Below are 21,179 nucleotides of genomic sequence, written 5' to 3'. Positions count from 1 at the left end.
AGAGACTTTCTTTTCATACAAGTTATCAAGGGCAGCAAAGATTTTATAAGCTCTATCTCTCATTACCCGGTTCCCGTCACCGCCAGCAATGTCCTGCTGTCGATCTGTCCCGCAAGCCGCCGCTGTTGCCTGGAAGCCGCCAGTGGGGAGCCCAGCAGTAATCAAAAACCCACTTGACTATCACAAGTCAGTGTCACAGAAAAAAATGAAATATACTGAAGTTCAACTTATACATGCAAAAAAATGAACCCACAGCACACAAATATAAATGGTCATAATCATATCAAAATAAGCAAATATAAATAATCATAATTGTATCTAAGGAAAAATATAATGCATGCAATTCAAAACACAGCAGTCCAAAATACAACCAAAACAGATGACACTTCGACACGCACACACACACACACACACACACACACACACACACACACACACACTAAAGCAGCACAGTACACAGTCTGCTGAGAGAAGGTCCCTTCTCCCAATCACACCTCTCCTGCTCACCAGGGATGAAACTGGAAACCCCCCAGTCACCTTTTCTCTAACTGTCAGAACAGCACTGCCCCCTGTTGGAGAGGATTCCCTCTGCTGTTAGGCCATGAACTCATGCTCCTGTATTGCTGGTTGTAGTTACTGCAGGTGGATATGGACAGTAGTAGCAGTCGTTGTGGTCTGAGCTTGTTTGCAGGTACGTGTGGAACTCTGTGTGGACCATTGTCCTGGATGTCACTTGTTTGTGGATCTGCTTTGAGCCTCAGGCGGGGAGGAGCAGCAGGAAGCTGCCTGCTGTCCACACACACAATTTATGACAACTCATTTTACTTTGAAGAGCAGCTTCTGATTGTACACACTGACTGCTGCAACAAGTCTGTCTCACACACACACACGCGCGCACGTGGACACACACACACACACACACACACACACACACACACACACACACACACATACACACTCACACACACACACACAAATACACACACAAGGCTGGATAAAATCAATGTCTCACTGGTCACACACACAGTTTTGTCATGAAACTATATAAAATACTTGTGTGAAATATATTCAACTTCAAATATGATGATATGAAATACATTAAAATAACTGTCCAATAAAAAATGCATTATAGAGTCTAATCTTTGAAAGCAATTGAATGTGTGTGTGTAAGTGTGTGTGGGTGTGTGGGTGGGCGGAGTTACATTACAGCTGACCTATAGCTGAACCCTGAAGACACTTCGTTCACACACACACACACACACACACACACACACACACACACACACACACACACACACACACACACCTGAGTTGTGGTTTGAAAACAAGCAGTCAGCAAATAATGAATCCTGTTAAAAGGCCATTAACACTGAGAGAGACAGAGAGGTCAAGAATGACAGAGAGGTATGGAAGAAAGAAAGAAAGAAAGAAAAAAAGAAAGAAAAAAACAAAAAAAACAGGATGAGTGGGGAACAGAAAGAAAGAAAAACAAAAAAGAGGAGGAATAAGAGAAAGAGAGGAGGGAGAGTGACCTTTGTCTGAACTCACTGGTGAACTTCTGCCTCAGTGTACTCCAGATAACCTGCCTCTTTTACACACACACACACACACACACACACACACACACACACACACACACACACACACACACACACACACACACACCCACAGTGCCAGGACGCACAGCACAGTTTCAGCTTATATAATGGAGAGCAGAATAATATGTGTGTTTCCAGTTCAGCTTTGGAAGTATGAATGGGAGCTGATCCCAGCATTAGTCATGTCAGCACTGGCTCCTCTCTCTCTCTCTCTCTCTCTCTCTCACACACACACACACACATTCTCACACACAAGCCGACAGCAGCACTAATGTGACCACCACGTTACAGCAGAGAAAACATGAAAAACAGAGTATCCATTCTGCTAAATAATGTAATTTTACCTAAAAGAAAAATATCACACTACTGTTTTTTAGGATTACTTAGGATTACAACAACACACTGATGAACTTAACACAAACACTGCTGTTTTTACAACTTTGTATATCTTTTTAATTTTGTCATACAGGCTTCTCACAACAGAAAAATAAAAAATATTCAGAAACAGCTGATTTTACAGAACAGTAGTAACCATGTAGAGACTGAGGTTGGGCTGGACTCTCTGCTCAGCCTGCCTCAGTGTCAGGCCATGATTTTTGACATAGTCCACCAAAGTGGCCCTATTGTCATCTGAAATATGTGTCTGTCGATCACCAGGTCTTCTTTTTTCTGGCCCTCATTCTCCACCTCCTTTCTGTCTTCCTCTTCCTCTCACTTTCACTGCTTCCATGTTTGCAAAGTTCTCACAGAAGCTCACCTGAGCTCCACCTGTAGCGCTAAGGCTAGGACTGTGTGGCTTTTGTTGAGTTCCAGATCAGAGTGGTTGTCAAAAGAAATCCATCTAACCATCAACTGTCCATAGTTGTTTCAGTATAGGATCCACTTGGATTTGGGGCACCCTTTATGGTGGGACAGCAGATCCTGCAGCAGATGTGTTGTGATGTCTCAGCTGTGATGACACCTTGCCTAATGACCTTTGACCCCTGTGGGAATTTTGGCTCCAAGACCTGAAAAATCTGGCTGGTGTGAGGATCAAGAGATGCTACATTCTATCAAACTTTGAGGCCCAGCACTGTGGGTTCCACCCTTTCTCCAATGCCAGCATGTCAGGGTATGGAGAAGGTTCGTACCTCTGAGCACTCAGTGAATCAAGTCCACTGCTCTTTAGTCAGGGGAAGGTCAAGAGTCAAGAGTATCCGCACTATGGTCACAGCCATACCAGGATTCGAGATGTCTACATCAGTGACACTCTCAAGAAAGAACTGGAAGAACACTGCCTATGAGAATACTTCTGGACTGATTCTAAGGCTGTACTTGGATACATCAGTAATGAAGCAGAAGATTTCATGTGTTCATGTGTGCAAACCACACTGAATGCATCAAGCAAAGAGTGTGCGCAGTTGAGGTACATGGCTTCTGAAGAGAATCCAGCAGATTATGCCTTAAGAGGTCAACAAGTAACTTCTAACTGGTTCCCAGGACAAGAAATGTGTCATTGTTCATATGGGTGGCTGACTATCGTTTAACTGTGTCCATACTGATATGTAGGCAGAACATGAACACAGACGCACAGCTCTGAAAGTTAGTCTCCGATTGAACTGTAAACGTCTTCAGACTAAGGATTTCTGGAAGTTTGAGGACTGCGATACCAAACCTGACAGTGAACCTGAGCTGAATGAATGAGAATGAAGAGAACATTCATAGACGCCCACAGCAGCTCTGTCATACCAATGTGATTATCTGTTCAGTCATATTATTGTTATTTTTGCTTCTCTGTAACAGTCTTAAGAAGCCCATTGACTTTCTGGAAGTCTCAGTGTTTATCTGATGATTACATGAACAGTTGGTAACTCCTAGCGGTACGATTTAGCCCAGTAACACCTACTGAACTAATAACCTGTGAAAAACTGGCTTAAGAGATTAATGTAATGCACTGACTTGATCTTGGCTGAAGTGAATTTGAGCAGAGCTGACATGAGAGAGGTGAAAAAGTGAAGAATTAATATTTAAACTTCAAACTTTAATACCCAGAAATCCTGTAAGACAAAGTTAGAGGAGCCGGCATGAACATGGTCACTGTGTGTTGTTTCACTGAAGAGACCAAATAGGAAAAAGATTTTGCACTGGTAAGTTCACTGACATCAGGATGGTACCTTTTGTGAATTCTACCAAAAAACATTCAGGGCGCAGTTTGAATGTTAAGGTAAACATCATAAAAGTGAACCTCATTCTGCCTAACTTTGCTATTCTTAGACAAAAACAAAAGCAACGAGACAAATATTTTGATGACCTTGGGAACAAATTCACTTCCAACGTCCAACTGCAGACCTACTGAGTAAAGAATTAGCATTAGCATACATGCTGCACCTCCTCCTCAGCACTCCTCAAGCTTTCCAGGGGATACAGTACCTCTTCAACAAGAGCAGCTAGACTCACAGATCAGGTCTGAACCAGTTGCCAGGGCTATAAAGTTTGAATACTGAGATAAAAAAAGACTGTGGTGTCCTCTAAATGTGGATCAAGTTTGAACTGGCTGTTAAACACGGCGTCGGTCACTAAAAGAACTAATAAATGCTTCACCTGGAAAGTCCAACTTTAATTTGTTAATATTTGATTTGATCTTTTCTTTTTTCTTCTCCTTTACTTAAGCGAGGTGTCATATTACAGAGCTTAGAGGAGGAACACTGGCACCGGAAACACAACTAACATGGAGTAACAGCACCATCCAGTGGTGATGATCCCACAATGCAAGTTACATTAAATAAGATCACATTTTTTTCAAGTCTGCCTTAGAACAATAATCAGATGCCCAAAAGGACAATGAAATAGTTTTTGCTTGCTTCATTAAGACATCCTTTCCTGACAACTAAGTTAAATAATAGGGACAAATCCACAATCCATCCTCTGCACGGAGACATATTCAAACGTTACCAACAAGATAATATGAGGCTTCAGCAGCCTGTTAAAAGAAGTTGGTATCTTCCAAAGTTGCAGCCTCTTTATCATGAAATTCCCTCTTTGTGTTTCCCTGCACAATGTTTCCTTGATCACCTACAGAGGAGGAATCCTAACAAAGAGGGAAGTTTGGACTAAAAGCACTAACTTTAAAAATTTGACTCCATCATTGTACTGGAGCCTCATATTACTTTACTTTCCACAATAATTTTAAAGACCGAACAGTTGTGTAGGTATTTACATTTTATGTGTGTGTGCTGATGCAAACGTGTGTCAGTCAATGACCATGACAGAAAGATCAGAGACAATCTTTTTATTGCTCAATTGACATGAATTCCTTTGACTTTTGTGATGCACAAAACATATTTATATTTATATATATATATATATAGATATAGATATAGATATAGAATATATATAGTATGTGTGTGTTTCTTTTTCATTTGAAACAAGGAGAAGTACTCTAATAAAAGGTATCAAAGTTGACCAGGAAATATATTTGAGGATTTCAATGAAGTGAATTGTGTCCGTGCTGTCAGATGTTTCATGATTGCATCCATGTTCCAAAAAGGTTCCTTCTTTGTTAATTGTCATTTTTCAGTCTGTAATCTAATGTACCAAATGAAACAGAATTTGTAAACTTATGGTAAGAGCCATTTATTAACTCTCTCCACAGTCCAGGAGAGTGAACGCTCCCTGAGCCTCAGCATCAAAAACACAACACCAAACGTTTGATAAATCCATTTTAATGGAAAATGTAAAACCCTTTTGAACTTCAATGTACAAAGCATGTAACACTTGCACTTTAAAATTTGAAATTGAAGCAAGCCATGTTTTAAAAAAATACCTCAGTGAAAGTATATATTTACACATTACAGTTAAGTTTTTCATTATTTTATCTTTTAACTTCAAAGGTTCACCATAGTAAATCTTAACAAAACAAAAAACAAGACAATTATTTTCTTAAATAAATTACATCTTTTTTGTAAATGTCTCCATTTTACAGAGAATACTTTTTCATAAAATGCTGTGTGTATAAGCCATTTTGTTTTTTCTTTACATAATACAACTTTACAGTCTTTACAATAGTTTGGCAGTTCATTTTCAAAAATTGTATTTATGGCATGAGGACTGTAGAGCATCAACATTTCCCAAAGTTACAGGCATTAGCTGGTTGGCGTGTGTGTGTGTGTGTGTGTGTGTGTGTTTGTGTGTGTGTGTGTATGTGTATATGTGTGTGTGCGTGTGTATGTGTATATGTGTGTTCTGTGCGCGTGTGTGCATGTGTGTGTGTGTCCTCCATCACAGTAGAGCCGTATCACAACTGAAAACCACATAGCAAAAGAAAAAAAAAAGAAACTGTACAAGTCACATTTACATGAATGCTTTTTTGTCTCAATAACACCGCATTATGACAGAGCTATAAAATAAATACATCTTCACAGAGGAAATAAAACAAGGTTCGTATGAAAAAGAAAATTAAGAACAAACAGCAACAGACAGACAGAACTAGAAAAAAAAGGACGAGAACAGACAAATTACAGAAGGAACAACACAAGGGAGCAGCAGACTGCTGACTGAAACATCTGAGATCTCTGTTTTGCATTTTTCCCCCTCAAATCCTTTTTTTTCTTTTTTTAAGCATCAGAGATGACAGTTTTGATCCTGATGCTGCTTGCTGCTGGTGATGCTGTCGTGATCAGCGAAATCTTTTGTCCAAGACGTTATGTGGGCTGCTGCTACAGACAGGGATTAAACCTCCTGGCCTTTATAATCCACAGCAGATTACAGTGAGAGAGCAGCAGGGGGCTCAGTGTGTCTCTAAGTCTCCATCATCACTGCTGCTGCCATCAGACCTGTGCACTGCTGCTTACAGGACAGTCTGAGTCTCCATGGAAACTGGATCTGAGAGGATGCACCATCAGTCACACTGAAGAGTTCAGTTGTGTTTCAGTGGAGGTTTGTAGTGGCTTCAGTAAGGCTCCTCTGTGTCCTTGCTGTGTTCTGAGTCTATGAAACACTGAGGTGGCAGGGGAGGTTTGATCCCTGTCGGTCCAGAGACCGTCTGGTCTTGTGTTTGTCTCCTCTTGGCACTGAAGGTTTGGGGTGATGATGGAGGTGGGCGTGCCTCTCACTGGCCAACTGGATGTGTGATGCAGGTAGAGCTCACACCGTGAGGTCCCCTAGGTCACATGACCAGCTATGATCCAACCACCTCTTGCGGCCATATTACACAATCCTCCGTGTGAAGTGGAGGGTGTGGTAAGGGGAGGTGCTGATGGGAGTTGTGTCCCTCTCTGGAAGGTGTGGATGAGGTGGTGTCATGAGTTCTCCTCCTCATCGTCCTCCTCAGAGCTGCTCCTCTTCAGGGAGCTCACTGCCTCCTTCACACAGTGGTACAGGATGTTCTTTACCTGAGGAGGAAGAGGATGGAGAGGTTTGACACTGATGTCACTTGTTCTTGTAGTTTATGTATGTACAATATCTGAAGTGACTAAGAGCTGTGCATCGGATTAGAATTTAAAGGTTCACAATGCTTCCAGTCAGTCCAATCATCAGGTGAAAACAAATGTGCATTTACACACAAAGCAACCGATGTATGATTTCCTACTTTTCAAGGTGTACTATAAGTTTTTTTTTCCATATGGAAATGTTTAACTGTTGCATTAAACAGCAGCTTCAAAAACAAGCTCTTACTCTTCAATTCTGACAGACTGACAGTTAACTGTCTACGTTCGACAGTTAATTGAGGGAATAAGTTGTACACATGGAGAGAGATAGAGAGAGAGAGAGAGAGAGAGAGAGAGAGAGAGAATGCTAATTAGATTCACTGTTTACGCTCTGACCTGCAGAGCGACATCAGAGTAGGTCAACATACAGACAGGTGATGGGACAAGTTTCCCAGGCTCTGCTGCAGGGATGAACATCATTCTTCCTAAAGATATTCCCTCATTTGTTGTTTTGAAATGGGCGGTGGAGAGCGCTGTTTAACAAAATCTCCCAACAGTTCACCATTCTAGGCATCTTTCTAGGACTTGAGTGCACTTATGCCAAATGAGTGATGATGAGACATGCACAGTACACACCTGTCTTTATGCACAAAGTACACAGTGCATAGAAAATAACCCTTAGACATAAAGTCCAGGAGAGTTTGGACTTCACCTGATCTCTCAGGTGAAATGATGTAGCATCTACACAGAGGTCAGTATGATTTGTGAGGAGGACCTGTTCTGAGATGTGACCAGTGCTTGTCTATATTGTTTAATGTAGTGGGCTGGACTTAAGCTGCAGCTACAGTGAGAAATCTTAATGGATTCACTGCACAAACATTATTTCATGCAACTCTAGTAATTATAGCTACGATGATACAGGAGCTGGCTGAGCACAATATCTAGTGTTGACACAGCTAAAATCAACATGATTTTCTATTAGTGCTATCCTACAGCAATGATCAGCTGCTCGTTGTCTTATTGAGTAGACCAAAACAGAGCCGATCTCTACTTCTTCCTACCCAGCAGTCCGTCTGTGTGAACATTGTAGAGACAGACAGAGGATGGTGACTCACATCTCATTTACAACCCTCTCTATGGGAGTATGAGTGTGTGTGGAGTGTACACACAGCAGACACACTCAATGTCTAAAACATATTACTGATGATGACTCACTCAGCCATTCTGTGTGTCCTTATTTTACACTGACACACACACACACACACACACACGCACACACACACACACACACACACGCACAGGCTGTGACTGAGACAGGACGAAGAGAGAGGCTGACAGTGAAAGAAATAAGCTGCACAGCTAATTTCACTCACTGAGCACTTTAATAGGAACACTCTTCCTGATGGGCAGCATTAGTATGGCATTCCTAATAAAGTGCTTGGTGAGTGTAGCCTGCTGCACTGCACACTAATAATGTTAATATGATGTAATGCTGATTGACAGGAAACTGAGCTCAGGTGTATCACCTGTAGTTTATCCTCATAGTTGACCTCCTCTTTACTGGGCCGGAGCTCCTGGGTCAGATGGAAAGAGTTGGCCACATGCTCCGGGGACACAAAGTCATTGATGACCTGAACACAGCTGTGGAGGTTCTGGACCTGAAAGACAGGAAGGAGAGAAGGTGTGGTGACGCTATGAAGACTCTGACTGACCCGGAAAAACACATAACAACACAGAAACAAAGAATCGGGTCATGACTTGACACAGACTGATCATCAACATAACGGAAAACAAGTCTCAACTAGCATCTGAAAGAATCTAGAGAAGATATAAAAACATAAATAACAGGTTTCACTTTATAATGAAAAAAAAAAATAATTACATTATGAAAATGTAAAAGTAATCTGAAATATATTCAGTTTGAACCCACTGAAATATGGATTTATATGATCTGACAGCTGATGGTGCAAACTGTGCTTTGTAATTACATTAACTAAGTCGAATGTTCAGATGCAAGGAAAGGATCATGAAGTATTCACCCTATCAAACATAGGGATTAGGTAACTGTGGTGTTATCCTATATGTTTCATACTGTCAACAAATCCCATTAAAAGACCAAAACCAACAACTGCCCAATCTGTCAGTGGATCTCACTTCTACTGCTGACAGTAAAAGAAATATAGAATATTATCAGACCTATTTAAATGACACATGAAAAACATGAACACAGTGTGCACTTGTTGCAGGGTGTCAGGTGAAGAGCATTCATGTTGATATAAAACAAAAAGAGACATCCAGTGTGTGTGTGTATACTGTGTTTACCTGGTGCATAGCCCCTGCTGGTATAAGGACAGAGTCTCCCAGGAATTGAACTACAGTCCAGCCCTGAACTCCGTGCTCATCTAGCAGCCGCTGACGCTGCTTCCTGCTCAGATACCAGCCCTGCTCTCTGATTGGGTCCTGGTCCAGCGACACTTCCAATCCCTGCTCCTTGCAGAGCTGAGGTGGTCGGTGGGTGAGGGTTGGGGGGGGGGTGGGGGAATGTTTCGTCAATACTTGATACTGAAGTTCACAACATTTTCATTTAAAGCTGGAGTAGTTGGTGAATGTATTTAATCAGAGTGCTGACCTTGTGCAGGAACTCTCGGACTTTGTCCATGTCCCTGTTGAGGTAGATGTGCCACAGCGCCCCCGGTGTCTCACTGGAGTCTTTGAGCCTCCTCCGGACTCCCTCATCTAGATCCTCCTCCTCCAGACGCTTCAACACTCCTACACACACAAACACACACACTCATGTTTCTAAGGCCGCATTTCATCATAATTTTCATTTTTTAATAATGGATTGATTATTAAATAATCCTTCTTTATTTAGTGTTTTGATCTATTCTGTTTATAATAAGGTACAACAAAAGCAAACCATATAATCACTAACAATGTTTTACTGAAGAAATGACTTCACTGTTTGCACAATATTCATGCAAAAAATTATATTCGTGAAGAAGAAACAGTGAAGCAGCTGCTTTAGGCGATCAAGCTATTACTTATTGTGTTTTTTTGAAAAGAATGTAATGATAAAACAATTTAAATATCTACAATGTTCTTAAATGTTTTGGAATGAAATGATCTTTAAAAAAAAAAAAAAGAAGTTTAAAAACTCCTTTCAGTTTTTTCCTCATATAAAGGCTTGTCACTGTGATATGAATTTTCAAGAACTTTTATGTTCCAGCTGGACCAGTTTTCTGACCAGACCAGACTGTATACTTGTTTACTATCTCAGTGTGATTGCACACTAAATGATTATATTCATGGCAAGTCGAGAGAGAGGGTGAATCAACAAGTCCCCCCTCCCAAATCAAACAAAAATGAAAAATTGAGCTTCCTACATGTTTCCCCTGCTTTCAGTTCAGTCCTGAATATTTCATCGTTGCCACTGAAATAAAAAGTGATCTGAGAACACATTGGTTGACCTCCGTATTGCTTTGGGGTCAGATGTGGGTCACCCACATTTTACAGTCGGCCGTGAGAGGGAACTGCTGTCCTAAAGTATCAGATTAAAGCGCTGTATATTAAACTGACAAGAATAAAACAAATAATAATTAGAAATAAAAATATTCAGAAAAAGACTCTCTACTCTATACTTTTTGTCACTGTTACACACCCATGCACATCTAAAAAAGCAGATTACAGTGTGATAGTCAAGACAACTCTTTGAAGAAAAGTATTTGGATATTTACAAGGACAGCAAATGTGTGTCTGGGAGGGAGGGAGGAGGATACAGCTGTCACTCTTTCATAACTGCGAATGTGTGTTTACTTCACAAGATCCAGCAGTACCGGTACCAGGGAGTAGTGTTTATCCTTCCCACCCTGTACCTCAGTCCACTCTTTCTTGAAGCTGATCATTTAGCTGACTTCAGTCTTACCAGTTTTGGACAGGACTCCGTTGCCTTTGGCTACTCCAACATAAACCAGCACAGACACGACATCTGACACTTCCACATGAAGGTTGGCAGTCCCAAAGTCCTGGTCCTGAGACGCAGCTACACCTAGAGGACAGACAACTGATTCATAAGAAAGAGGCCAGAGGGGGATTCTATCCACATCAAACATTTTACATGGAAACGATTCAGATTCATTAGGCTATGAGGCTATGAGGCTCTCAAATCTTTTATTTCCTGTCTGCAGATTCACGTACAAACGATTAAGGTGAAACGATGAACATTGCTAAGTAAAGTTAAATCATTGCTGCTGTTAATTTCTCTCTTACCGTAGGCACAGCAGAGTCTCGGCCCCAGATCTGGCCTGACAAAGAAAGATGGCAGGTGGGACGCCAGGTTGAGGTTCCCCTCTGGATCAGAGTACTCTGGCAGGGGCAGGTTCTTCATCAAGTCATCGTATCTGCAAAAAACATCTCGTTTAGATGGGCTAGAAATCACTCTTATGTGTTTGTAACTTCTTTAGATTTTTGCTCATGAAATACATTTGGACTGTTATTTGCATTTTTAATGTAAAGCTGGAGCCTCAACAGCACAGGGTCTGGCTGGAAGAGTGAACACGAGGTACCGTCACTGATAGTGTCTGTTCACCTTGAGGGCATGAGGGCCATGAACTCCTCTCCAGACGGCCAGTCCTTCAGTCTGTAGACCATAGGTTCTCCATCCTTGGACTTGGGCCGCTCTGCAGGTATGAAGATTTAAGTCAGACTGAATCAATAATAGCTCATCAATGACAGTGCTGTTTCAGTGGCTGGTTGAAAGCAGTTATCTAATCAATGACGCCAGAAGAATAAGACTCACTGGTGATGTCTTCAAATCCATCCCAGAACTCCTTGATGCCGGAGTTGGACACCACCTGGTCTTTACAGTTGAGAAGGTCTCCTTGATGGTCTGCAAACTCCTGGTTGAAGGAGTCCGCCTTCCACAGACTGGCGTTCAGTCGCTTGTGGATCCCTGACACCAGAACAGGCTAAACAAACACAATGGCTGTTATAATCTATAATGTATCTACTGATAACAATTAGTACAGCTCTGTTGCTATGACTACTGCTGCTAGTGCCGGTAAGACTGATGTGTACCTGTCCTTGTTTCCAGCAGTCTCTGAATAGCTTCCAGTTGTTCTGGTTGCGGTGATCTTTGAGCCACAGTAACCGTCTGTTGTTTAACCAGCAGTGGGGAATGTCTGGGTACTGACTGGTTGATTCCTCTGGCACAGCTGCAGTAACAGGCACTGACTTCTTCCTGTCTGGTTTGGTATCCTCATTAACGGCGTTGTTGTTGCTGTTGTTAGCGCCTGGAGGGACCGGCTCTTGCTTGATTGACAGCTTGGTGGTGATGCTCTGGCGGCTGGCGGGGATTTTATTCTCAACTACTGAAGCAATGATATCATCGAGGATATTGGGCATGGTCCGCCCACCCTTTCCAGTCTTTAGAGAAAAGAGGAAAATAAATATTTCAATATTTTTAACCAGATTTCTTTCTCTTCTTTCTTTCTTTCTTTCTCTATCTATCTATCTATCTATCTATCTATCTATCTATCTATCTATCTATCTATCTATCTATCTCTATCCTCCTGCAACCAAACAGCACTTGACCGCTCATATTGGCTGTCCATGGGGAGTTTTGTTCACTTCTATATTTATATATTAAACATATTTGCACTCATCACGCAGCATGCCTCCCCTGGGCAGTGAAGCAGATTTCCAAACCAATGCGTCTAATCATTGGTTACATCATTAATGTGTCTGTGTACCTGTGAAGCAGTAGAGTAGACTGGTGCAAAGGCGATTCCTGCATCAGTAGAGCCCAGCTTCAGCTTCCCTGCGGTGGTGGTGAGCAGATCTCTGAGTGTGGAGCCCTGTTCTGTACTGTTAGCTACCACTGAGGTGGTTTTACACTGCTGCAACACCACCAGGCTTTCTCCCTCCTTGTCTTCCTTCAGTGATTTACCCAGCAACACTGACTCCTTGTTTTCTGTGAGAGAAGGACGAGGCAGGGGGAAATAGAGGAAGAGGTCACTGATCACCGCCATATTTTCTGGAAGTGAAATAAGAATGAAAAATTATAAGCATACTGATTTGTAGCCTTTCCCTCACCTTTCTTTTCCTCCCTGGATTTCTGCTCTGCCAGGTCAGCCAGGAAGTGCAGAGGTGACTGAGACTCTGGTGGGGTGACAGGAGCACTTCCTCCGTCGCTGCCTGGGCTGCTTCCTCCAACACCTCCTCCGTTAGTCTCTGCCTTGGTTGCTCCTGGATCAGAGTTCTGCTGAGAGCCCGGCTCAGCTTTTACCAGAGACAGTTTGTTACTATGGTTCAGGACGTTCTGCAGAACCTGCCAGAGAGAGGTTGATCTTATTACACAAATTGTCAGTGGCTTCTTGGAGAAAGAAAGTCAGAGAGGGAGAAAAGCTCAAATTTTCCCATCAACATGTATAACAACTCCCTGATCTATTCAATACTTACAGTTACTTACAATGCCACTTATTAGGTAGTTATAAGAATAATAATGAATAACTTGTCACTTGGACTGTACCTGTGAGACTCCATTGGTGGCTGGCAGTTTGGTGAGGATGTTCTGTTTGTTGGTGCAGGGACAGTGGGATTTGATGTTGTGTTTGTCTCTCAGCGAGTGCATGGAAGTCACCAAATCTGTCAGCACTGAAACAGCAAAAAGATGCGGCAAAGTTTTAACATTTCCGAAAAAAACCTTTACCAAAATGGAACATGAGCCAGTGAGTAAGACAATACAACACTGCTGCAGAAACAAAACAGACAACAAAAAATGAAGGTTAAGATTTTTCGTTATTGAGCACTTTAGTCCAAACATATCAGTATTAATCTTTAATCTACACCATCCACACAATAATCTACTGTGTATTTGTGCAGCAAAGAGATAAAGAGAGGACAGTGGAAGCAGACGTGGTGTAAAAAAGAAGACAAAGAGACAGTAGCATGTGGTGTACCTGTGCCAGGTATGATCTGTGTTGGCATCAGGTGTTTGTGATCGTGGGGTTGGCCTTTCACACACTTCAGCCAGCTGTACAGTTCTTTATCTAAACAAACAAAGAGAGACACATGTCAGTTGTAATAATGCAAACATGTGCATAATATATGAGAGATAAGGAACCTGTCACTTGGGTTAGAAGAGAAGCTTGCATACAGACGCAGTATAATTACATGCACACAAGAAACTAGGTTACTTGGAGAAAGGTTATGCAGGAAATTGTGTAATAAGCCTTGTTACCATGCGCACGTGTGTAAGTAAAAGAACTTCCGATCAGTAGTTCCCATTTGGTTTGGATGTCAGCTCATGTCAATATGTAAAAAATGAAAGTAAAGTACAAAAAGCAGACTCTACAGAAGAAGGAGCACTGTATGACCTCTGAGGCTATCTTTACTGTGGGGTTTAATCCATGCTGGACTTGTGCCAGTCTGTTCACTGCCTTTGTGTGACACGAATGCATGCAAGAATTTGTGTACAGTCAGCTGATGTGGCCTCTGATCTGGCTCCTAACTGTCCAGACAGAAACAGTACTGACCTTTGGAGCTCCTCCTCTCCTTGGCCTTGTAGCAGTCCAAGCAGACCACAAAGCCACATTTCTGACAGACCCAGTGGATGTTGAAGAGTGTTGCCTCACAAGCGTCACACATCTCTCTCACCCCTCTCACCGCTCGCTTCCACGCCAGCTTAGCTGAAACACACAGAAAATAAGGTTCAATTTAAAAACACAGTAAGGGTAAGCTAATCAAAATGTCAGCCATTATTAAGACAACTTACCATCCTTCTTGACCCAGGTAGCTGCAGTATTCTCAGTCACAACCATTTGACAGAACTTGTCTCCTATGAAGCTGAGGATGTATTTGGCGGTGGTTTGGTCCAGGTGGCTCTCGTCCATTGCCCCAGGGGCCCATAGGGCCAGGGCCTCATCATCAAACTGGTCTGGAGTGGAGAAGCCATCCATCCTAATGACTCCATTTTTACTATAGGAAAGCCTGGATGGTAGAGAAACAGGTTATTAGCACACTGTTCTGTACAGCAATGATGATGACATTACAGAAATATGATATCAACTTTCATAACCACTGGGGACACACTGCACACCACACAACATGTTTACATGCTGTTTAAATTGCAGTTGGACTTGGAATGACCTCACATAGCCGCTAAATTAAAAAAAGGTTTGATAAACAATGTGGCAGATGGTCTCATTGCTGCTAAAAGAGCCAGTGTTTACACTTACATCATGACTCGGAAGTTGCATGATATAAAACATTGTGCCGTATCTGACAAAAGCGTAAATATTAGAAAACGCACAATATCACATTTTTTGAGCAGAGATTTTGTAGGTCGATCTGAGAGTCGGGACAGCAGCACCCTTTTATTTCACAGTCTTACAGCCACTGTAAATCAAAAGGAGCACAAAGCACTGCCCCATCAATCATGTTGCACATTGATACCAGAGGAGATAGCACTCCACACTAGCCCTACAATACACTACAGTTCTCCTATATTGAACTGATAAATGTATGTCTATGTGTCCCTATTGTGAATTAAGCATCCTATTATACTACTTTACATTGTTATGTTATATACCTATTAGTATATAACATAACAATGTAAATGAGGCTATATTCAATTCTATGTTGGCACGCAGTAACAGAATGACTCAGAATAAGAAAGATCGGATGTTTTTCTTGATGAGCCTTCTCTCTGTAAAAGCCCCTGCCCTTGGTGTCCTTAAACAACCCAATCAGCTCAGATGAATGTTTATTATGAAATCCCAGTCCACTGGGTCAGACAGGCGAGATAAGGTGAGAGAGTAAGAATTAGAAGTGGAGATGCAGAGTGTGCGGTTCAGGGGGTGGGGGTGGATTGCAGTAGCAGCAGTTCTGCAGTCAGTGAGGAAAAGATTATAGAGCAGAAAATCCTCTTTGGCAGATTTACCTTGTTAGACCCCAGACTGCAGCTGCATGTCTGTGTGTCCACAGCAAGTGTGTGTATGAGAGAGAGAGAGAGAGAGAGAGAGAGAGAGAGACAGACAGACAGACGGAGGCAGGGCATACTGCACAAGATTAATAATCTATGTGTTGTAGCCAGAGCCTCTCTCCTGTTCTCTCCCTCCATTTGTGGTTTTCTGTTCACACATGCAGCCTCTTAATCTAAGCGCTTACTCTCTACAGCTTACCCTTTACAGAAAACTGGAGTGAAGGTAAATGTGTGACAATGCATCTTGGAGGGATCTTACACAAGAATGCATGTTAGGTGGATATGAAACTATCCAATTAAGAAAAATGGGAGAGGAAATAACAAGGGAAAGGAAAAAAAAAGGTTAAGTGGGTGAGAGATTTACCGTCTGAAATAGTAGAAGCGACAGAAGACAGGAGAATGTGCCTGCTCATCTCCCTTCTTGCTGCGGATCACCCTGCACTCACGACACTTCTGCAAGTTGGGGCCAATTTCTGAACACGAGTCATCCTGCAGGAAAGACTCCCCTGTCTGCTTCAGCTTCTTCACCTTCCTCCAGTCCTTCAGCACTGAGCGGGGGATCCCGTCTGAGAAGATTGCACATTATTACGTCATTAACAGTACCTACGTTTTATTATCAGATAATCAAAGAGCAATGGGTAACACAGTCAGTAAAATACTCCAAAGAAGAGAAGATGAGCCTTTGTTACATTTACATTAAGATGCCCATACATGTAATAATTCCATGTAGTCTTTTTACAGAGGACATGTTCATTCTGAAAAGTTTTTTCTTTCACCAATGTAGCCACAAGAATAACTTGCTGGCTACATGGTCCCTTGCTGAAACAGAGCAGGAAGTGTTTAAAATCCAGGAACACAGAGTTACAGAAATCTTCCTTATAAGAATATTTAAAAGCAAGCCAGTAGGCTAACGGGGGTAAAAGGTGACACGTCTTGTCATGCTGTGTTCGTGCTATGTGTGTAGTAGTTGATAAACTGGTCTTTAATTAATACTCAGGTACAAAAGGATTGAATAAGCTTTGAATTTGTTTTTTTGGGACAAACCATTCCACTCTTGCGTTAAAATTGCTAAAAGAATGTGGACAAATGTGGTCCAGATCATCTCTGAATGTGGTCTGAGTGATCGGATCTCAAATGCATCCTCAATACATCTTGGGTGTGTTTGCACCTGAACTTAGAGCTGACCACCTGTGATCGGATCACCTGAGACGGATGTTAATACCAGGTCTGAACAGGGTCTCTGAACTGCTCTCAACTGACACTCCAACATTTTCACCCTCAGCCCTCAGGGCTTTGCTGTTCTGCTGCAATAATTTGATGTTGAAATGTGGCAGGTACAAGTAGCCACCTTAAAGTAGCAGGTCTCAATAAAATAAGCATGCTGTAGCAGAATTAGTTGACAGTGAGAAATGAGGGTAATAGGAGGGTGATGTAATGTTTGTCTTTGCTTTGATTCACAAACAATATGAATTGATTGCTACAAACAACTGATATAACTCATTCCTCTGGACCACAGAGCTCCATTGTTTCCAAAAACTACAACACAATAATTATAATAAAACACATCAATAAACATCACTGTTGCATGACATGTCCCTTCTTCACCATAGACACACACACTGTAGTTTACTTTGACTCAGTCTCATACACAGTGACCTGCTGCCCCTAATACTCACTACTGCACCAAATGTGGATTGATCGGCAGCTCAAAATAGTCCCCAACAAACACACAATTTCCTGAGTTTGAGTAACATTTGCTAAAAACTACAGTGAGCAGCTGTTTTAAATTACAGACAAAACATTAGTTTTATTAAATTTTTTCAGTAAGAATCAGCCACAGATCGGGTAGGGAAGTGTTGAGAGGTGGACTAACACATTGTTGGCTGGAGTGTGTCCATGAGATTTGCCAAAAATAACCAAAGTACAGAATATCACCAGCCTCATCCTTTAACTGCCACTAATATTTTCAAAGTGTCTGTCTGGCAAACTGTCACTGCTGCAGGAAATATCTTTACAAAACTTACTGCTGCTGGCCAGTTTCAGCTTGGTCTTCTCTCGGGCTGATCTGAAGATGCCGTTGGGCTTCCCGTCATCTTCCTCCTTTTCATTGTCTCCTTTCTTCTTGGCCATGTCATTCTGCTTCTTCTTGTAGGTTGGTTTAGGCTGGCGTTTGGCCCGCCCCTCCATCTTGCTCTCACTGGCGTCTGAGTCATCTCCTCCGCTATCTGAAGCGGACTCATATAACCGTTTGTTCCCTCGCCTTGATGAAGGAGCTGCTTTCCTTTCCTCCCCACCTCCTGCTGTTCCCCCCATCTTCTCCTCTGACTGTCTCTCTCTCTCACCTTTGCTTCCACTGTCCTTGCTCATTTCCACTTCACTGGAGGTGGAGGCGCTGAGATTGACTGTACAGGGTTTGATCATTTCTGACATGGCAGTGGTGTTACTTGTGTTACTGGTGCTGGTGGTAGTGCTGGGCAGTTTCTCTGGTTTCGTACTGGTGGAACTTGTTGTAGCAGTTGTGTTCCTGTCCTCCTCTGAGTGGCGGGTTAACCAGGCTTTCTTCAGCTTGTGGTAGTTACTGGGTTGCCCGCTGCTTGTTGAGGCTGATCCTGAGGACTGGCCGTTAGGCAGGGGACTGGACTTGCCTGGTGTTGTGCTCCCGCTTGCAGAGCTGCTGCTACTGCTGTCAACTGATGACGAGGAGGAGGCTTGGCTAGAGGAGGGTGGAGGTGGGGAGCTGTGAATGGGAGCTTTGTCAACTGAATCCACAGACAAGCAGGAGTTTCCAGTTGTGATGGATGTGGGAGCTGTGCAGAAGTTGCTTCTGGACTGAGCTGCAGCCAAAGCAGCTTTGTGCTTCTTGAGATGGACAAAGGAGGTGGAGAAAGGCTGAGTGGAGCCAGAAATGGAGCTAGGTGATGGGGTTAGGCATGGACTGGGTTGGGGTGTCCCTGCTGGACTAGGGGGAGGCAGTGATCCCCCAGGAGATGTGGTACGTGAGCCAAAGCCCTCCGGGTGCTCTCCTGGTCCTGAGTGACCCAGCACCCAGCCACCAATGCCAGTTTTATGAGCTGCAATCTCACTGCGAGCGGAAACTGAGTAACCCAGCTCACGGGAGGCTGTCCCACATTTACTCTGTATGCCAAAAGCTGAGGAGGCTGAAACGACAGTCCTGCACACAGAGTTTGTTGTACTAGCTCCCACAGTTCCCTGCAGGCCACACACAGAAGTCTTTTTATACTGGACACACATGTCATCCATGTTCGAGTTGGGTTGGATAATCCTATCAGCTCCAAGGTCTCTAACACTCTCGCCTAACCGGGGACATTCCCCCTGAAGCTTGGATGGGTAAAACCTCCCCTGGGGAAGATCCTGATGGATCATAGCACCAGATTTGTTAGCACCAACAGAACTGTCGTACTTAATGGCTGTCGATGGACGTACAATGACTGATGCCATTGCGGCTTGGGGCTTGCTCCTCGACACTCCTTTATCTCCACAGTATACTCCTCCTCTATCCTGAATTATCTCTCCACCTCTCCACCTGTCTGTTGATGAAGTCATAATCTCCCCACTGATGGCAGAGGCCACAGAGGTGATGGCGAGAGCATTTCCATGACCTTTGACGTCCCTGAGTTCCGGCAGCAGTGTGGGAGGTTTCTGCTGTTCTGCTGATGTTTTGCTACCAGTTGCCGCTAAGCTAACTGGCTGGATGGGTGTGAGGGTGGGTGGAGACAGGCGTCCACCATAACCTGCTCTCTCCCTTTCTTTCTCCCTTTCCTTCTCTCGCTCCCTCTCTCGCTCTGCAGCCTCTTTCCGTTCCAGCGCGTGCTGCGTGGGGGGATGGAAGACAGGCGCTCGGTGGAGAGATGGCATTGCCCTGAGCTGGTGTTGCTGCTGCTGTTGGTGGTGATGGTGGTGATGATGATGGTGGTTGGGGGCTGAAGAGGAAGAGGAGGACGTGGAAGAGGAAGGAGAAATGGCAGGGCTGCGGCGTTCTATCCTGTCAATACCTGTGTGGTGCTGATGCTGCTGTTGGACTAGTGTTACCTGCTGGTTGAGCTGCTCAGTGATTTTCCCTGCTAAACCCTCTCCTCCCTCCGGCTGGTGCTTGATGAGAGGAGGGGGCTTGGAGAGGGAGGTTTTGGAGCTGTGGCTGCCCAGGGACAGAGCTCCCTGGTTTGGCACAGCGGCCCCAATACTGGCTACAACCCCTGGAGCTCCGACGGATGCTTTCTCATAATAAGAGCTGAGCTCCTTGGAGGAGTACAGTCTCGGAGGCTCATTCACTACACTGTTGGACAGTGTGGTGAAGTAGTTGCTCTTTTCCGACTGGATGACATGGGGATGGGTGTGGCTGGCCTTGGGGCTGGGGGAGGTGAGAGCTGGTATCCGGACAGGGAAGGCAGAGTCCCTGCTTCGCTCTCTGTCTCGGTCCATCCCGGAGTCACTGGAGCGTTGGATCTTCGCGGTGAAGGGAGCGACCTCGATGCTCTCCTTCAGGATTTGACGATTCTCTTCTTTGTATTTACTGGCTCGATCTGCTGCCTGAACTGCATCCTGGGAAAGAAAATACAAACACTGGTAAGGAGGCGATTTTCTAATTTTCAAACAAGAAGATTGAGGCACTCCAGTTACATTTTGAGGTTATTTGGTTTCCATGTCAACAAATATATGGGTCTGATAATTTAAGACTGGGCATCATGAACCAACACAGGCATGACTGCAAAGGCCGATGAACAATTCTCAAAAGTGAGAAGTATGAAGACTATGAAGAGGCAATATAATAGACTAATATAATAGTACATTAGGCACATGCACCATTTTTTAAACTGCATTAAGTTCATGCTGGTGTGTTTATTATTATCCATTTTATTCTTACACATTTTTTAAATGGCTTTGTAAAATAATAATTTGTTGTGACTATCTATTATAAAAGGTTGGGGGATCCTATTGGAGTTAATTACTCGCGAGAGCGCGGCCTTGAAAGTGACGTCACGTCAGGCACCAGGTGAGAGTCAGAGAAGTGTAGTCGTGAGGAATAAGGCAGCGAATTATCGGAGAAAAGGTAGACTTATTAGCCAACTCAGTGACGCTAACTTGGGTAAATTAATTGATAGCATTAAGCTAATATCTACACGTCATTATATAAATTATATAAGGCTGGAGAGATGAGCCTGGGTGCAAACTTTGACA

General features: G+C 43.2%; 1 protein-coding gene across 2 annotated transcripts in view; it reads right to left on the bottom strand.

Annotated features, from left to right (window-relative positions):
• Positions 1-5,194: 5,194 nt before the first annotated feature.
• Positions 5,195-21,179, bottom strand: part of jmjd1cb (jumonji domain containing 1Cb) — a 133,902-nt gene continuing 117,917 nt past the window's right edge. For both annotated transcript variants that reach the window (XM_023418980.2, XM_087177267.1), the window contains 17 exons: positions 18,008-20,543; positions 16,348-16,549; positions 14,775-14,989; positions 14,536-14,688; positions 13,960-14,049; positions 13,530-13,654; positions 13,094-13,328; positions 12,751-12,971; positions 12,077-12,424; positions 11,799-11,967; positions 11,589-11,679; positions 11,270-11,400; positions 10,926-11,048; positions 9,633-9,772; positions 9,326-9,502; positions 8,530-8,661; positions 5,195-6,967 (listed from right to left, as the gene is read on the bottom strand). In XM_023418980.2, the coding sequence (XP_023274748.1) occupies positions 6,875-6,967; positions 8,530-8,661; positions 9,326-9,502; positions 9,633-9,772; positions 10,926-11,048; positions 11,270-11,400; positions 11,589-11,679; positions 11,799-11,967; positions 12,077-12,424; positions 12,751-12,971; positions 13,094-13,328; positions 13,530-13,654; positions 13,960-14,049; positions 14,536-14,688; positions 14,775-14,989; positions 16,348-16,549; positions 18,008-20,543 (5,181 nt within the window). In that variant the 3' untranslated portion in view covers positions 5,195-6,874. The remainder of the gene's footprint in view (positions 6,968-8,529; positions 8,662-9,325; positions 9,503-9,632; positions 9,773-10,925; positions 11,049-11,269; positions 11,401-11,588; positions 11,680-11,798; positions 11,968-12,076; positions 12,425-12,750; positions 12,972-13,093; positions 13,329-13,529; positions 13,655-13,959; positions 14,050-14,535; positions 14,689-14,774; positions 14,990-16,347; positions 16,550-18,007; positions 20,544-21,179) is intronic.

This window comes from Seriola lalandi, unplaced genomic scaffold (genome assembly GCF_002814215.2).
Source record: "Seriola lalandi dorsalis isolate HSWRI2012SDOR001 ecotype SW California unplaced genomic scaffold, Sedor1 jcf7180002054585, whole genome shotgun sequence".
In the NCBI taxonomy this organism is placed as follows: domain Eukaryota; kingdom Metazoa; phylum Chordata; class Actinopteri; order Carangiformes; family Carangidae; genus Seriola; species Seriola lalandi.
The sequence above is the reverse complement of the archived record's forward strand: the minus strand, read 5'-3'. Positions and strand labels throughout refer to the sequence as shown.